This window comes from Cuculus canorus, chromosome 1 (assembly GCF_017976375.1).
Source record: "Cuculus canorus isolate bCucCan1 chromosome 1, bCucCan1.pri, whole genome shotgun sequence".
Taxonomy (NCBI): domain Eukaryota; kingdom Metazoa; phylum Chordata; class Aves; order Cuculiformes; family Cuculidae; genus Cuculus; species Cuculus canorus.
Genome location: NC_071401.1, coordinates 153,194,338 through 153,212,399, shown reverse-complemented (window position 1 = coordinate 153,212,399; position 18,062 = coordinate 153,194,338). Strand labels below are relative to the sequence as shown.

At 43.5% G+C, this 18,062-nt stretch overlaps 1 protein-coding gene across 2 annotated transcripts; it reads left to right on the top strand.

Moving 5' to 3' along the window:
• Positions 1 to 1,158: 1,158 nt before the first annotated feature.
• Positions 1,159 to 14,278, top strand: IFT27 (intraflagellar transport 27). 2 transcript variants are annotated; one of them, XM_054056094.1, is made up of 7 exons: positions 1,159 to 1,329; positions 5,501 to 5,580; positions 6,644 to 6,715; positions 7,349 to 7,435; positions 8,384 to 8,501; positions 8,828 to 8,937; positions 9,154 to 14,278. In XM_054056094.1, the coding sequence occupies exons 1-7, from the start codon at positions 1,296 to 1,298 to the stop codon at positions 9,268 to 9,270; spliced, it is 618 nt and encodes a 205-aa protein (XP_053912069.1). In that variant the 5' UTR covers positions 1,159 to 1,295; the 3' UTR covers positions 9,271 to 14,278. The 2 variants fall into 2 exon arrangements, with proteins under 2 accessions (XP_053912069.1, XP_053912068.1); XM_054056093.1 differs by having other exon boundaries at positions 1,172 to 1,329; positions 6,644 to 6,703; positions 7,376 to 7,435; positions 9,154 to 14,277.
• The last annotated feature ends 3,784 nt before the right edge of the window (positions 14,279 to 18,062 follow it).

Here is an 18,062-nt window from a genome sequence, read left to right as displayed (position 1 = left end):
TTGTGCCCAGTTCTGGAATCCTCTACGAAAGAAGGATATGGAGCTGTTGGAACGGGTCCAAAGGTGGGTTACAAGGAGAATCAGAAGGCTGGAGAACCTCCTGTACAAAGACAGGCTGAGAGAGTTGGGGTTGTTCAGCCTGGAGAAAGGGAGGCTCCAAGGAGACCTTATAGCGCCCTTCCAGTACCTGAAGGGGCTATGAGCAATCTGAGGAGGGACTGTTTACAAAGGCTTGTAGTGATAGGACTAGGGGCAATGGGTATGAACTGTAGAGGGGCAGATTTAGACTAGACATTTCTAGGAATTTCTTCACTATGAGAGTGGTGAGGCACTGGTAGAGGTTGCCCAGGGAAGTTGTGGATGCCCCATCCCTGGAGGTGTTCAAGGCCAGGTTGGATGGGGCCTTGGGCAGCCTGGTCTGGTGGGAGGTGTCCCTGCCCATGGCAGGGAGGTTGGAACTGGATGATCTTTACGGTCCCTTCCAACCCAAACTATTCTATGATTCTATGATTACAGAAGAAGACACATCTGTTCAGCACAGATCATACTTAACATAAGACTTTATTGTTTCTCAAGAGAACAGTGTGTGGAACAACACTAAAAAGAAAACATGCTATGAGAGGTTTATTCTGTCTGTAGCTTTCCAAAAATATAGCTACTTAAATGAGACTTAACTGAGATTAGGGAACTACTTTAGCTTAAAACAGAATATCCCACTTTTTGCAGTAGTAACTACTTCTTGCACCACCTTTTTGCTCATTAACTTCATTATTTCCTGCCTGTCCCCAAGCGAGTTGATTTGAGGTGTCGCTGCTCATGGCAGGGAGGGTTGGAAATGGATGATCTTTAAGGTCCCTTCTAACCCAAACCGTTCTATGATACTATGAGTGTGATTCTAGATTCTGTGATTTGGGCTGAGGGGTACAGCCCCCTGCGTCCTACCCAATCACAAGCCGCCTCTTGATGACGCAGTTGGTTGCTAGGCAGAAACCACCCCATTGTGTTCTCCCCCTCCAACTACGCGAGCAGTCAGCGCGTGGAGCGCCCCGCGCGCGGCCCCACCTCCGCGGCCGCCCCAGTTTGAACGCCAGGGCTTGGTGGGCGGGGAAAAGAAGAACAGTCCAATAGGAGCCCCGCAAGGCCTTGATGGGCAGCGCTCGCAGCCAATCGAGCCGGGCGGGGGCGCCTCCGCCTCCTCCAGGGGACGGGCCGCGCCGTTGCTAGGGCCGCGCCGTTGCTAGGGCCGCTGCCCCCTTCCCTGCATCCCCTCATCCCCGCGCCCCCGCCGTGAAGCCATGGTGAAGCTCGCTGCCAAATGCGTCCTGGCAGGTGAGTCCGGCCCTGCTGACGGTAGGGGGGCCTAGAGCGGGAGCGGCGGCAGCCCTGGGCGGGTGGGGGTCCACTCGAGGAGAGGAGGTGGAGAAGGAGGCGGCAGGAGAGGGGTGGGGACCGCAGCTTCCTCGGGAGGGGGAAATCAGGCTGCTTGTCACCCACCGCGACGTACCGGAGGGCCACGGAGATGAAGAGGGGGCCTGGAGCATTGCTCTGACCAGAGAAGTGATTGTGTCCCTGTGCTGGGCGCTGGTGAGGTTGCACCTCGAATCCTGTGTCCAGTTTTGGACCCTCAGTAGAGAAGGACACTGAGCTGATGGAGCATGTCCAGAGGAGGTCATGAGGCTGGTGAGGGGACTGGAGCACAGGTCTTCGAAGGAGCAGCTGAGGAACTGGGGTTGTTTAGCAAGGAGGAGGCTGAGGGGAGACCTTATCACTGTCTACAACTGCCTGAAAGGAGGTTGTAGTGAGGTGGATGTTGGTCTCTTCTCCCAAGTGACAGGTGATGGGATGAGAGGGAGTGGCCTGAAGTTGCACCAGGGGAGGTTCAGATCAGAGATTAGGAAAAAATTCTTCACCAAAAGAGTTGTTGTGCACTGGCAGAGGCTTCCCGGGGAGGTGGTTGAGTCCCCATCCTTGGAGGTATTTAGAAGATGGGTAGATGAGGTGCTCAGGAATATGGTTTAGTAGAGGACAGATACCGTTGGACTCGATGATCTCAAAGGTCTTTTCCAACCTAGCAGTTCTGTGATTCTTATGAAGGGAGGTTCAGTGATCTCAATCTGCTTAGCCTGGAGAAGAATGAGAGGGGACCTTTTCAATGCTTGTAAATACCTAAGAGACAAGTGTCAAGAGGATGGGACCAGACTCTTCTCAGTGGTGCCCAGCAACAAGACAAGGGGCAGTGGACACAAACTGGAGCACATGATGTTCTGTCTGAACACGAGGAAGAACTTTTAACTGTGAGGGTGATGGGGCACTGGAACAGGCTGCCCAGAGAGGTTGTAGACTGCTTCTCTGGAGATATTCAGAACTCACCTGGACATGATCCTGTGCAACCTGCTGTAGGTGAACCTGCTTTAGCAGGGGGGTTAGACAAGGTGATCTCCAGAGGTGTCTTCCTACCCCAACCATTCTGTGATTCTACCCCATACCCTCTCCCTTTTAGGGAGGAAAGGAAGGGGAGGGGAAAGGAGAGGAGGAAGGAAGGGGGCTGAGGATGGGGCAAGTGTGAAGGGAGCTGGGTTGAGAGCTGGGTCCTGTCCCCTCAGGAAGGCTCTGTACTGGAGAAAAAAGTCATAACAGAAATGTGGGTGATTCTGAAAGCATGATGGAAAGGTAGAGCCTTAGCAAAGAGTGAAGCATGTTTACTTCTCAGAGTTGTATTTTTCCCCTAGCAAACTAGAGGTTAACCTGAAAAAAAAAGTGAGGTCAGGACACCAGTTTATTTAGTCAGGATGGATTGTGGAGGTGCTGAAAGTAAATACAGCTGACTGTTAATGCTGCAGGAAGGCAACTTCTTTTTCCCTCCTTCTACATTGAAGCTCTGTGCAGCTTCAGCCAGAAGCACAAATCTGTACAACCTTTGTGTGCACACAACTCCTGGATTTAACTCTTTGCTCCAGACCTATTTTCTTTCATGCAGAATAACATTTGCCTTTTTTTTTAACCTCAGAAGCAGCTAACCAGCACAAAGTCAGGAGTAATCTTTGGCAAATGCAAAAGAATTAATCTCCCTCATGCCTCTCCTGATCGTTACTGTGGACAGCACGAGTATCTTGCCTGACTTTGACGTATTAAACTTACATATTGTTTCCAGTTTGGACATTTCAAGTTCTCAATATGCAGACTTTGCTTAAGTCTTTCAAGTTCTGTCATTTAGTGTTACCAAAGGCCAATTCCATCATCATTTTAAATTCACATAGGTTTTCTTTGGATGACCCAGTTATGTGCTTAATCCTAATAGGGTCTGGAGCTGCCTTTTCAATTCTGCTCACAACACAACCAAGAAGATCCTGTCCCACATGTAGTGCTCCTAAGTGCTACAATAATATCCATGTATTATTAAAAATAATAAATTAATGAAGCAGACCAGGCAAAATAACTTCTATTCTGCAGTAGAGACCAATATAGTGAAAGAGACATAAGAGATGAGTAACCACAACAACCTAAAGGGAATAAGAAAATGCAATTACCTAGGTAGGAGCAAAAACATCAGAGATGACACAGGGAACTCTCATGTACCTAAGGAAATGGTGATGAAGAATAGACTGGCTCTCGGTATTAGGAGCTGCACTGAGGTCAAGGAGAACAATATTGGGAGGTGCACTAAGGTCAAGGAGAACAACAGGGAAAAAGGGGGGCCGAAAGAGAGACTGTTAACTTGACAATAGAAAGCGATTCCTGTGTTATCTCAAGGCTAATTTACAGACATAGAGTAAACACATTGCTTTTTGAGCTTACTGTGGAGACTCTACAAAAAGGTTTTCATTGTAGAAAGACAGTTGGCAGTAGCAGGCATTTTAGAGACACTACAGATTCTGGCAGAACAACAGAAATATGGATAGAATAAATACTGTGGGATGCAGTACTGGCAAATGAGAGCAAGCTAAATGAAAAGGGCAAGGAAGCTTATATTAAGAAAGTGTAGTGATGTAATGAGCTAAGAGGATGGCAAAGAATGAGAAGAGATAAAGAATAACTGAGGCTGTGGAATTGAAGAAAGGCAACACATTGATTAAGAATTTGCACTGGATGATGCCTGCACAGTTTGGAGCAATGTATGCTTCTCTGTCTGATTTTACAAAGACAGATCTAATTGTGTATTGAAATACAGAATAGCTTCCACTCAGAACAGAGTGTTGCCTTCAGCACAGGCTTGAACTGATCAGGGAACAAACAAGCTGACTTACCAGATTTTCCTGTCTAAATATTATGAACTCAATTCATCTCAAAGTAAGCAAGCATGCAAAAAATGTTTAAACAAGAACTACATTTGGTTAATGCATCTAGGAATAATTATCTCTGTAGAAAACACCCTTTTCCCTCTATAATGTCATGTGAACAGATAGTTTTCCTGATTTCCTTCAAAACACCATCTAGGAAGCAGTAATAGGGTCAATATATACCACTTTCTGGGTTTATTTAGTAACAACATAATGTAAAAGACTTGTATTCCAGGCTTGGCTGTCACAAGTGTTCCTTTTAAGGGCAAAGCTACAATTTCTGACATATTTAATTACTGGTTTCTGTCATTTGAAGTGTCCAGGCTAGTGAGACAGTATGTGAAACGAGGATAAGCTCTTTGGCAAAATGAAGCCTTTGTTTTGCAAGAATTATGATATTTTTTTCATGGAGTGATATGGGCATATTTGAATTTTGCAGTTCTCTGCCTTTGCTTTGGATCTTGTGGAGTTTCATAACAGCAGGCCAAAGCAGGCAGCTGCCAGGTTTGCTGGAAGTGTTGTGTGAGCTGTACCAGAAAGCCTTGGCTCTAGAAGAGCAAAAACTAAAGCCACTTGATTTTCCTTCCATATAGGGATGAATCAGCAGGCTCTTTCTCTCCAGCCAAGTGATATTTGCTTATGTTATGCTCAGGATGCAACTAATGAGCCACCAGCAGCATTGAGTCAGCAAGAGTTGCTCTCTTAGCAGGGTCAGCAAGAAGAGTTCATCGAGGAATGTTACCGGCTTAAGCAGCTTTGTGGTATATAATGACCTGTCCCTTCTCTAAATTCAGTATATAACAAGAATTTGAATCTGGAGAAATAGGTAATCTAAGGAGGGGAAATGATCTTCTATGCAGCCCAGTCTCCCTTATCACATTGTGCCTTTCTGTAAATGATGACATATCTGGGAAATTTTGTTTCATAAGTAAAGGCTATAGGGTAGACATGAATTTTTGAACAAACAGCAGTTCCACCCTGATGTGGGGGCCCTTCACTGTTGATTGTAGAACAGAAATCTGATATCAGCACCAGTAATGGCAATATTCATTTCCTCATGTGGCTATTACCGCGTGTGTATTTTTTTGCTCTTGTGACAGTTATCTTGCCTATATTCAGAGTTATAGCATCCAAGCTCTTCTGGCATGTGATAATAAAAGAGCTGAGGGAAAATAAGATTCTCTAAGATGAAACAAAAATCTTTCATGTTTTCGGTTTTGCAGGAGATCCAGCTGTGGGGAAGAGTGCTTTAGCCCAAATGTTCTGCAGTGATGGGGCTCATTTTCGGAAGAACTACACACTGGTAAGCCTACAACAGGCTTAAACTGCTATCCAAAATTTTTCTGAGTTGCAGGAGAAAGCTAAGAAGGTCTAGAGCAAAACAAATAATATGATGTTAACTTGAGGCATTCAAGGTGAGGTCTTACAGGGTTTTCTTTCCCTAGATTCAGAAGAGAAACCATTTAATATTCTGTAAGTCATTCTATGGGTGCTGGTTTTGAAACTTAATGCAGAGTAATTGAGTTAATTTTATAGTTTTCCTGCTGAACCAGTGTTTTCACAAGCTTTTGTGGTGTTACAGAGCTTCCCCCTTTAGGGACTGCTCTGTGAAAAAGCATTACTGAAGGAGAAAGCTTTTAATTCCAACTATTAAATGTGCATGTGGACAGTGCGCTTATCACTATGCAAACATGAAGATGTGCTGCATAGCCCCAAGATAATTATAATCTACAGAAACTGTTCCCAGATGAAGAGGATACAGTTTGCAGTCTTTCAGTGTGAGAGTCAATGGTGATGACTAATCAGAGGCAGGATAAAAATAAAAGTAAATATAAGTAAAATAAAAAAAAGGAAAATATGAGTGTGGAGGAAAAAAACCTAAAATACATTTTTTCATTGAAACAAAGATGGAAGCCAGAAGTTAAGGATAGAAATAGAACAAACAAACAAGCTACAAAGCAGAATGAGATAAAAGGTGGAAGAGGCACAAATAACCTCAGTCTTGTATGTTAGCTGATCACATGGTTGGTGCAAAATGTTCTAAGGCATGCTCTAGAGCAGCAATGTGATAGTGAATGTAGCCCTGCAGATTTCAGCTAATGCCCTTAGTTCTGTATAAGCAAACCTTTAGAGATTGGTTCTTCTCTGTCATTTTCCCCCATCAGAGCAAATCTATGTGGCTTTGACATGTAGGTGGGAGCATGTTTCCTGAGCTATGAGGAGTATTGCTGAGTTCCCAGCGGTCTGTGTTTGATGGGATTGTAATGATTCACAAGAATTGCCTCAATCTAATGCATAGTTGGTATGTGGTCGGACAGGCTCTTAAAAACTCTTCTGATCCTTGTTTTCCTGATTCCTCTTGACAGACAACGGGCATAGATCTGTTGGTGAAGGCTGTATCAGTTCCAGAGACAAGTGATAGTGTGGTGAGTTTTTCTGTGACATAAATTGGGTCAGAAAGCGACATCCGGAGCTCAAACCTCAATTCAGTCTCATTCTGGAGGAATACTGCTTTGCATGTTCGCAAGGTCATTAAGTTGCATTGAGGAAATGAGGCTGATCATGTACAATTACCAATACTTCAGGGTTAGTTTAATTTTAAAAATGTAAGTTTTGCATACTAGTATGCAATGTGACATAAACCAAAGCTGTTGCTAGCTTTGTTAGGATTGTGTTTTGTCCTTTAGAGCATTCAGATTTAGTTCATGCTTCTTAAAACTACAGAAGCTGGAACTTCGCTATTTTCCCTTTGTACCCTGTATTCCCACTAAGGGAATGTGGACCACATGTATAATTTTGCTCAAATAGTAAAGGCTACTGTCTTACTCCGTGTATTCTGTTTCCAGTAGGGATGGTAACCAGACTTGAGGCCTTGGAGGTAACCCTTTTATTGGTTATATTAAAAAAATAGGTTGGTTTTTTTTTCCCACGCTACCTGAACTGGAGTATTCTCAGTGTGGGGAGTTTGTCCCTTAGAGACATGGCACTGCTGTACTTAACAAAATGCAGCAGCTATGAGTTCCAGTATTCACTTTCAAAATCTTTCCCTACACTGCATTTTTCCTGGCAAGAGCCTTTCTTTCTGCTTCCGCTTTCAGGAATTCTACATTTTTGACTCTGCAGGAAAAGATCTATTTTCTGAAATGCTGGAAAAACTGGTAAGTCTTATGTAACAGTCCTGTTCTTCCAAAGAAGTGCTTTTTGCTTTGAAGATCTGAACTCCCCAGTCTGGCAGATGTAGCAAAGTTTGTCGTTAGTGTAAATGGGAGCAATTACCTCAGTTGCTGGTGCTTCCTGTTCTACCTCTCTAAAACTTGTGAAAGTACTGGAAGAGATACTTTCCAGAGGAAGGCAGGCAGATAGTCATTCAGTTTTCTTAGAAAAGAAATAGAGATATTGAACTGAGAATGGCTGTGTGCTGTTGGTTAAAGTTATCTTTATTTCTTAGAAAAATATCTGTTTTGCTGCCACTCCAACAGTGGGGGTTTTTTTGTGTTATAGTGATGTGTTTGATCCAACAAGGATGCATTTTGTCCTTGAACATTATAACGCCCTTCATTTTTTCCCTTATGCATTTGTGTCTTTACCTGTACAGTTCTCCATTGTGTTATCTCATTTTGAGATGCAGGATCAATTCATTGATACAGGGTTTCATAAGATGGCTAAGTCAACACAATGGTTCATTTGTGTATAAGAAGCAATTCCACTTTTGCCCTTGCATCGGGTCTGGTTTGCAAGGGAACCTTCTAGAAACTGGCTCAGCTTCTCAAACTGGAAGAAAACCTTTCTACTTTTTTCTCTGGGATTTTGTTCTGTTTCAGCACGAAGAATCAGCTTCCCCAGGGATCAAATGAATGCCAGATCTGATAGAAGGAGCAGAACCATGCAGACAGCAATTGGGAGAGAGAGCAAGACCACTTTTTTCCCAGTGCCAACTGTCCATTGAGTCAGCTCAACTGAAATGTGAAACCTCAGCCAGGGCATAGGATTCTTGTATATTAGTCTTTTTATTTTTGTCTTAGCATCTGTGTTTGCTGTGTTTACAGACTGGCTGTTGACCACATCAGTTCCATTAGAGCTGACAATGTTCTTTTCTTGCTGTGCAGTGGGAGCAACCCAACATCCTGTGCCTTGTGTATGATGTCACTAATGAGCAGTCTTTCAACAACTGTGCCAAGTGGCTGGAGAAGCTGAGGGCTCAAGCAGTTGGAGTGCACATCCCGGGTAAGAAATTGGTGAGATTCTTATTATCTGCTCTCCTCTTGTATGACACCAGTTGTTCCCATTGACTGGTGACATGTTTTATTCCCATTGATTGGTGACATATTTTAAGCCAGGGGCAGGCATGGCTTCCTCCAGCGCATTTGCTTTTATCACAAAGCAGATAAGGCACGAATATGTTTCCTTTGTAGAACCTTTTTTAGGTAATTGTAGCCTTTCTCCACACCCCCAAGTTTTTCAGCTACTTCTACAAATGTTTCAGCAGTTATTGCTAACACATCAGCATTTCTGGGTTGTTTTTCCTTTGTTTCCTTTTTTTGTTTCTGTAGGTGTCTTAGTGGGGAACAAAACAGACCTGGTGAGTCGTCGAGTTGTGGAGCAGAAACAAGCACAGGAGTGGGCTGAGAAACATGGCCTGGAATACTGTGAGGTGTCAGTGGTGAGTATCTGCTCCTTTCACTACCTGGGTAGTGAAGTGTAAGTGGGTGTTTGTAAACTTCTCTTTCAAGTAAAGAAAGATGATTGGAGGTTCTCTTCTACTTGTTTGTCATCTGACTCACCCTGAGTTTTAATATGTCTTTTGTTAAGCAGTTAGAGCAGAAACAGTCGAATGCTTGTTCTATCTGTCATTCACAACTTTCTTATTTCTTTACAGAAGGAGATGAAAAACTTTGAGACCCCTTTCCATGTCCTGGCAAAGTCATTCCATCAACTGTACAAAGAGAAAGTGGAAACTTTCCACATACTAGCTTGGAGGCCGACACTGCTATGACTTATCTATCCTCTGAGCTCCTTCTAGTGCCTAGAATCCTGCAGGATGGAATACAGAGAGGTGAAAAAAGATGAGCTATTTGCTTCTTCATGGTCATCTTCTGGTAATTCAAAATAAACTAGAAATAAGCAAGTGGAAAGACACTCTCCTGAAGCTGCTACCTCAGCATTCCTTTCATGTCCTCTGACTTGGTTCTCTGCTCGCTGAAAGCCTGCTAGGTTGGAGGAGGCGGGGAGTAAAAGGGGAGGGCAGAATGGAAATTGCCAGCTCTTTGCTTTGATATTTTCTTGTCTCTTGTCTGAACAGACTTCCTGCTGCTACAAGCATGGATTTAGAGATTTGGAGAAGGAGAGAGGAAGCTGACAGGATGTTTTTCATCTTAAGTAACCCAGCCTTGATACATATGTTCCAGGGCAGGACTGATTTGGCCCTGCCATTTGAAAAGCATTTTCAGGACGTGGCCTGTATCCTAAAATCAACACATGGAGACAGATGTGTGGAAACCAAGCTGGATTTAGTTGTGTTTCTGTGAATGCCCAGAGTTTGAGGCTTATTTTAACATTGTTACCCTTATCAGTTGTAGGACTGCTATGTTGGCGGATAATTACATATTTCTGACTTCTAGAATCTGGTTCTTTTCTCCAACGTGACTCAATTTCACTGCCTGTAGGAGCTGTCTTGCATCTGTACTACTGTCATTTGGTAACGCAGTGCCCTCTGCTGGTCCCAGGTCACAAGATTTCTCAAGAAGCTGCTTCTGTTGAAGTGAGCAGGACTTCCTACAGGCACATCCAAATTGGGTTATCTGCAAAATGGGGTCAGATAGCAAGAATACCGCTTTTATTCTAGGGATGAGAGCAAAATTTAAAAGAAATTATCTTTCCTTCTTCATGCATTTGTCATCTTACGTGTTTTTGTATCATTTTCCTTCCTGTCAGTTGAACCTGGCAATAGCATGTTCTCATTAGGTTCAATTCTCAAACCTTGTCAGAAGCAGAGTCCTCTTTGTTGTTAAACTTTCCCTGCTTATATTTTAATTTTGAATTAAAGACCATGATTCTGGTGTTGCCAGTGGAAACAGGAGTCAGGAAATGAAAGACAACCTGGCTAAGTTACTCTGACTCAGCCATGTCTGGCTGGAAGTTTCATACCAGAAAGGGTAAAAGCCTAGAGAGAACTGCTCTTTTGTGTGGAGTACTGATGTTGCATGTGTAAGTGTCTATTTGCTATTGCAGTGTGTGAAAGCATCTGTGGTAAGGTACTGTCTTCTAACTGGGCCTAACACTAAGGAGTTAAAAACTGTAACCTTTGTCTTCTGCCAAATTATGTTAGCCTTCCTTGGGAAAGGGAAGCTGAATTTTATAGGGAGTAAGCAGTGGGTGATTTTTTCAGGCAGGCTTTTCAGGAATCTGTGTTTCAAGGCTTTTATATGTGCATTTTATAACCACTTATATGCCCAAATGCTAGAGAAAGTACATTGGATTGAACATAAGAAATATGGCTGCAGATGTTGTAGCAGAGTTTATGAAGCACTTCAAGAATCTGGAGAAGCAGCTGGGCTCATTTCACTGGCAACAGTGTATTGATGTTGGGAATTAGCTGGGAACCATGAATACCAGCTAAAGAGTTTTAAGTATTTGCTCAGCCCACAGGAAAAGAAAATGAATGGGTTCTTTTGTTAGAAACCACCTCAAAAAATGACAGAAACTTCTGGGAAAGCTCTTGCTACCTCCAGAGAAGGAAGGACTCCTCCATGAGCTTACAGTAACTAGAAGACTTACTCTTTTTTTTTAAATTGGGTTAGCATTATTGGCATTTTTGTCTTACATGCGTTGTCTTGTTAATTCTGGGGGGTGTATGTTGATTTACATGGGCTGAATAGAGTCTGCAGATGCTAATACCTTTGACTATTAAGAATAAAAGTTATTTTGGATGCTGTGCTGATCTAGTTAAAGAACTAAAGGCAGTTTGCTTTGATTTGGTGGCTCATTTCTCCCTGATTCCATTGATGATGTGATTACTGCACAAGACAGATATTTTTTCATATTGAGAATAGCATGCCAGGTGTGTGTGCCACCTGTGACGTGGTATGTGGGGGGGTGGATGCCTTGGGAATGGGTGATAAAATCAGTCCTGTGCAGTCTTTAACCAGCGAGTTCAATCTCTCTGCATCAGAAGGACCTCCCATAACTTCAAATAAACGGTCTAAATGCACCAACAAGATGAAGATTGGTGAACAGTGTTTTATTAAACGAATGCAAAAGCTAGAGGATCTCATTAAGAGAATGCTTGCAGTAGTGATTTGTGATTTATAGGGAAGCTGCTTTTGAGAGGTTAGTGAAGAAAAATGCATCCCATGCAGGGAAAGATGTATTGCCTGAGAGAGGAAATATATGATCTAATTAGCTAGCAGTAGGGATTCACCCACTGCCCCTTTCCCTCTTTCCACAGGCCATGACTAGAATTAGAAAAGAAGTTGTGTCTAAAACATGTCGCCCAACTTGCTTTTTAGAGGGCTGTTTCAAGCTCTAAGGTAGACACAATGTAATGTCCTTCAAAATGGCATGTTTGACAGTAACCACCTCATTCCTTCCAAATTCATTTAAAGAGCATAGTGTATTGTTCTTCCTGGCTAATGTGCTGTATGATACTAGCATGATGCAAGTGATGCTTGTTACTGTTTTCCTAGCTTCTTTGTGACCTTGGTTGTGGAGGCTGCTAGTGAAGAGTTGATAGAGAACATGGGAGCCAGATATGGGAAGGCTGTGGAAAATGGGTTTGTGTCTGTGTGGAGTTTAGGGTAGTGAGTAGGTGAGCCAGACAAGCAGGATCAGTAAGAGTCTGAAGCCATTACTAAGTTTCTTTTAATGTGTTCATAAACTTTTGTGGTCTTATCTGTAGGGTGAGGATGCATATTTGCTGCTTTTAGCTTTAGTGTCACTCTGAATTACAGACACTGTAGAGAACAATGGGAGGAAGGCAGAAAGGTTGTCTGCTGACCAGGAAGCTTGCTGTCTTCTTACAGCTCCCCTACTTTGTCCAGCACTGCAGTGCTGCAGGTGTTCAGCATGGATGTTTATAACCCAAAAGAGAACCAGCGCAACCAGAACTGAAATTTCAAAAGAAGGGGGAGGAAACAAACAGGCCTTTATCCATTTTTAAGAGATAGAGTCCTTCTTCCTGCTTGCTCATTTGATTAGACAAAAGAAATTCTTTCCTCATTGGACCCCCTCATTCTTACCTTTCATTTGGTCCTTGTGGTTCTGCTGCACAGAATCTTTTTTATACTTGTGCCCTGCTTTACTTAGCTTGATACATCTCTAGCTGATTTTTTTTTTATCCTTCTAATTTCTACACTATCTATACTCAAGGCTGGGAGACATTTCTTCTTAGAGAGATCAATAGACGAAAGAAAACAAAAGTGGAATTTTTAGTCAAATTGTCTTGGAAGAAAGAACCTTAAGAAGCTGACTGACATCCTGAAGTTTTAGTGGAAATTCATTTGTGTAAAGTTGTCATATTAAAAATGCTTTAATGGTTTTGTTTTGTCTTGCCAGACATATTCTGCTGTGGAGTGAAATGCAGGATGTAAAATTCCAGAAAGATCAGGTTTTATTGAGGGAGTTAATAGGAGTTTCAAAGCTGATCATACTGTGATAAGATCTGTTCAGTCTTAACAATGGAGTGGTCACTGCTGTTCATAATAAAGCATTAAATATACTGAAATGATGCTGTCAGATCAGTTTCTTCTAGGGATTTGTTCATTTTAGAGACTTAAAACTTAAGAAAGGACATCTTTCAGAAAAGTGATCTGATAAATGACACCATCTGGACCAGGGTTATTTCTGATATAACTTCAGTGACTTAAAGGGCTGGATTTAGCTTTTATGCCAATTGGCTCCCCTGGGTAAGCTTCATTTCTTTACCCACTATACATCTTGGACTGATCTGACCTGATAGCAAAAGACACATGATGTTGTTGGAAATGAAATACTGCCTTGGGGCAGAAGGATAAACTGTGTGGCCTCCTGAGGTCCTCCCAGCAATACTTTCTATAATTCTATTAGATTAAGTGGGGAAAGAAGTAGTCTGGAAAGCACAAAACAGGCTAAGTTATAAACTAGCAATTAAACTGGGAGCTAGGCTGGGCTACAGCAGAAAACGTACAATCTATCCCAATTAAGAGCTGTATCTCAAGAGAAACGAGGAGCCTGACGCAGGTGCTGACAGCAGGGAAAACAGTGCGTTTCTGTTCTGTAGGCAGCAACTGCTTTCTACTCGTGCTTACACAGATCCATGGGGGTCCACACCCCACTCAGGACTGCTCTCTGCTTTTAATAATTACTGCATCTATGACGTTCAGGTGGCAACTGCGTGCATTTGTCTCATCTGCCTATATAAAGCCAGCAATGTGATGGCAGGATGTTCTTCTTCTTCACATGTTCCACAATATGATCCCTCTCTCCCAGTGCATTCTCAGTCCATCTATTTCATATCCACTTGATGGAGAATATCAACCTCTGCTTTTTCTCAGCAAGTAATTTTTCCATCTTGCAGATGGTACTCCATGGAAGCTGGGGCTAAGGGACACCTGGGACCTTCTGCAGCAGAGGTGGAGTCTGAGCAGGAGGTCTTCAAGGGCTATGTTGACCCCTGCAACATCTCTCTTAGCCTTAGGGCACATCATCTCTCTGCTTCTCGCATCCTATTTCCTTCTCCTGCTGTCATCTTGCCTTGAGAACAATGTCTTCTGTTCCAGTTGCCCTTGGCTCTGTTGACCCAGAACAGCAATGCTTGGGGGAGGGGGAAAGAAGAGAGCTACTCAATCACTAGTCTTTTCAGGGCTTTTTGGATGTTGTGACTCCCTGTTGAAGTCACCTGAGAGATGGAGATGTTGCTCAATCTAGAATGTAATTTCCTGGCAGCCTCATGTTGGCTCTTCAGAGCTTGCCACTGTGTAACTTTCACAGACATTGGCTGTTCCCATTCTGACTTGGAGTTTTGGGTTATTCTTTTTTTTTTTTTTTTTTTTTTTTTTTTAAATTCTTACTCCTTGGGGGTCTTTCATTCTTCTGTCACAGCTTCACATGTTTCTTCCCCTAGAGCTGTTTGTCAAGAGAAGCCTGGAATTGCTCTCTTTCTTGGTCTCTGAGATCAAAACCAAATATGGCAATGTTTAAAAGGGAAATGTGACAGACCCTACATGTCAAGCTAGGGTCAGGGATGGGGTCAGTTTGATGAGTTTCCCTCCAGCTAGATATGCTTCAATTGGAGAAATGTGGAGCTTGTAATCTTTCTGCACAAGTACTGGAAAAATACACAATACAAGGACTTTGAGTTAGGGACTGTGAGCAGAATAGGTATATAGACAGAACTTATCAGCTGCCATGTCCCGCACCATGGAAATGCAGAAGCAGCGGTGTAATAGGAATAGGTAGGAAAAAATAAGGTTTATATCCCATAATGAAGAGCCCAAAATGTTTGCTGAGCCAGAGTGGGATGGTAGGAATCAGAGATGGGAAGACCGAAGGCTTTTCCTGGCTTGCAGAATGATGTATGGCAATAAAGTGGGAGGAAAAGTGAATTTGCGTGAGCTGTTGAGTGAAAATGAGGATACAGAGTAGAGGTGGATGACATTGCAGGTGGGAGGGCAGGTGGTAAGAATAAATAACTGAACAGAGATTTTCAAGGCTGAGATCTCAGGGGCAAGGTCCGTTTGGGGAGTTCAGAGCCATGATGAATAAGGTCAGTGGTAGTCATCGGGGTAGGTTCAAGATTAGAATATTAGAACACGGCACTACAACAAGGCATGACAGCATTGACACTGGGATTTGTTAGGCAATAGCAAGAATGCAGCATCGTAAGCCCAGGAGTAGTGGGGGTGGGGGATACAAACAGCAAGCTGTGATGTGTGGAGCAGTGGCTGAACTCACCATATCCAGGTAAAAATAGAAAAAATAGAGTAGGTAAGCTAAGAACACAATCAGTCTGAAAGGGTAGAAGAGTGCGAAGAGATATTGGAAGCTCATATTGAGTACAATTCTTCTAAGGAGGGAAATAAATGCCTATAATTGTTACCTGCACATCTTTGTATCACTTAAAACACAAATTAGTTGCAGCACTATCTTTCCTTTTGCCGGGAAGTGAGGTGATCTATTTGCTTAAACCCTTTTAGTTTTTTGGGTTTTTTTTTATTTTGAGGGGGGAAGGAACGACGTATAAACTTACGCCTAATTGTGCTGCAGCATCCTGAACACATTATGTTCATCCAGTCAGGGAATGGAAAGAGAACCTGCACCTCATGTGATCAAGCAGAAGTCCCACTGCAACCTGAGCATTGACATCTGCCAGTAAAAACTGTGTGATTAGTTCATACAGCAGATGTCTCTGGAGTATCAATATTTAACTTTGAAAAAGAGAAAAATGCAATGTATGTGATGTCAATGTAAAGCAGATAGAAATCACTCTGTTCATGAATAAAATTACCTGCAGTAAAAAATGCTTTCAGCTCTGCATGGGAGGAATCTCTTTTCTGTATCGGTTTCCCTTCTCTGTTTTGCTAATTTAGTTTGATCTCTGTGAAGTGTCACTTTCTCTTAGTCCAACAGTTGTGTGTGGCTGTTGTGTGCTATGTCTAGGATTTTGGTTTTGTGATGCTGCGTGGCTTCAGTTTGGGGACTGTGAAACTAGTTCAGGTTGCAGTGGAAGCACTGGGCATAAAATCAGCTTGTAAGGACAGCAGAACAGAGTATCTAGGAAAGATGTCTTACAGGGTTAGGATAATGCTTTTCAGTGCTGTTGCCAGCAGAGAGAGATCAGCTGCAGTAAATGTGAAAATCTTAGAGGGGGAATGGAATGCTGGTGGATTTGGAAATGGGTAACAAGTGGGTTTCTTGTAACTCAGATAAATGCAGAGGAAAGGATGCTGCAAGTCTCTGGATGCAGGTATCTGGGAAGGTAGTGGAGGAGGTAAAGGAGCATTCTTGGACAATGTCGTGAAAGTGGGTGAGGGCACAGAACAGTTCTGGTGCGAACAAATGCAGGGTAATGCAAAGTCTGTCCTCTAGTTTCTGCGCCTGTTGCGACCTCGGGATATTTCCCTTAAGTAGATTAAGTCATTGCTTTTGATGGCACTCCCAACTGACACTTACAAGTAAGGTTGTTTTCCTTCTTCGCCAAGACAGAAGCAATCACAGGATGCTGTCTGAGTCCACAACCATTTTGATATCTGATTCCTCTACACTGTCTATACCTCTTGCCTTTTTCCTCCTAACTGCCCCGGTACATGAAGGTCTTCTAGCTATACATTCTGACAATCCTGATGCACCTCCTGTGCTTACAGCCTTCTTCTAGGCTGAGAACTACTTAGACCCATGTAGTTTTCTTCCTGGGTTGATAAGCTGCTGCTGGAGAAAAAGCCCACTGGTCTTTCCAACCATTACCACCCTCTTCTACCCCTCTCCTCTCCATCTGGTCCTAGGGTAGAGCTTGCGCTTTATGCAGCTGGTGAGTTGTGGCACAAAGCTGGACTGGTATAAGAGTGAGGGTGCTGTGCCCATGTTGGATGTTTGAGGGGCATCCGAGGCAGACACCCTTCCCTCCTTTTATCAGACTGCACTCATTTATTATACCATCTGTTTTCCCAGTGCCGGAGATGATGCTGGGGATATGTGACTTGGGGCACTCAGGCAGAAACTGGCCTGCACAAGGCCAGCCATGTGTTTGCCTCCTAGCAATGCAGCGGTCAGCAGCAAATTCTTTGCCACCGCCTCCTCTCTGTATGGGAGAGAGCAAGCGTGGGCCTGGGTGTGTAGGAGACACAAAGAGATGAAGTGTACGAAGCGGTGGAGGGAAGAAGGGGAGAGAGAGAGATGTACCAGGGTACATGTGTATCAGCTGGAGAGAACTGTGGGAAGGAGGGACAGACAGACAGATGGGCAGAGTGGGGGAGAAGGAGGGAGGAGAAGAAAGAGGCAGGGGAGACAAAGAAATGGGCTGGCTGGAGGACAGCAAGAGAAAAGGCTATGAGAGAAGGAAAGACAGGCAGATTTGGCAGATGTGTGGTGTGGAGATAGATGGGTTGTCTGTGAGACAGAGATGCATGCCAGCTAGGTACTACAGTAATAGGTATGTGGATAACTACCGAGATGGAGATAAAGAGTGGTGACGGGAGGGTTGTTCATATAGGCATATGTAAGGGGGGGGGCTGAATGAATGGCAGTGAGGAAGAAGAGCCATGAGGAAAAATGAGAGAGATAAAGCAAGAGGAACAAAAGAGCAAGGCTACAGATGAACTGTGGAGAAGGAAGAGGCATGGGAAGGCAAGGCAGCCCTCAGAGTGCAAACAAGAATTGGGATCTGGCAGGGAGGAGGAAGCGGATTAATATGAGAAGAGGGGAGACTGACAGCACTCATGTTTGGGGCTGAGGTTTTCTTATTGGAACCTGAGAGAGGATGCAGGGCAGAGATCAGAGCACAATTCCTCACTACTAAACAGAAGCATTTTTATCTATGCCAGGCTCAGTGCCAGTGCACAGAGACCAAATGGACCTGGGAGTGTATAAACGCCACTTTGCCAGTGCAGACTGTTTCCTGTGTGCTGAATGGCACTGTGTACTTGAGCATCTGCAACCTGTGGACTGCCTGCTTCCAGTGTACCTGTTTCATGGCTAGGAGCTGTTTAAGATGGCAGTTCAGGCATTTATTTATCCTTTTCTTCCCCCTCCTCTTGCCCTTTTCCTCAGAGTGTACTCTCAATGGAAAACGAGATATTAAAAAGCAATGCTCAAATT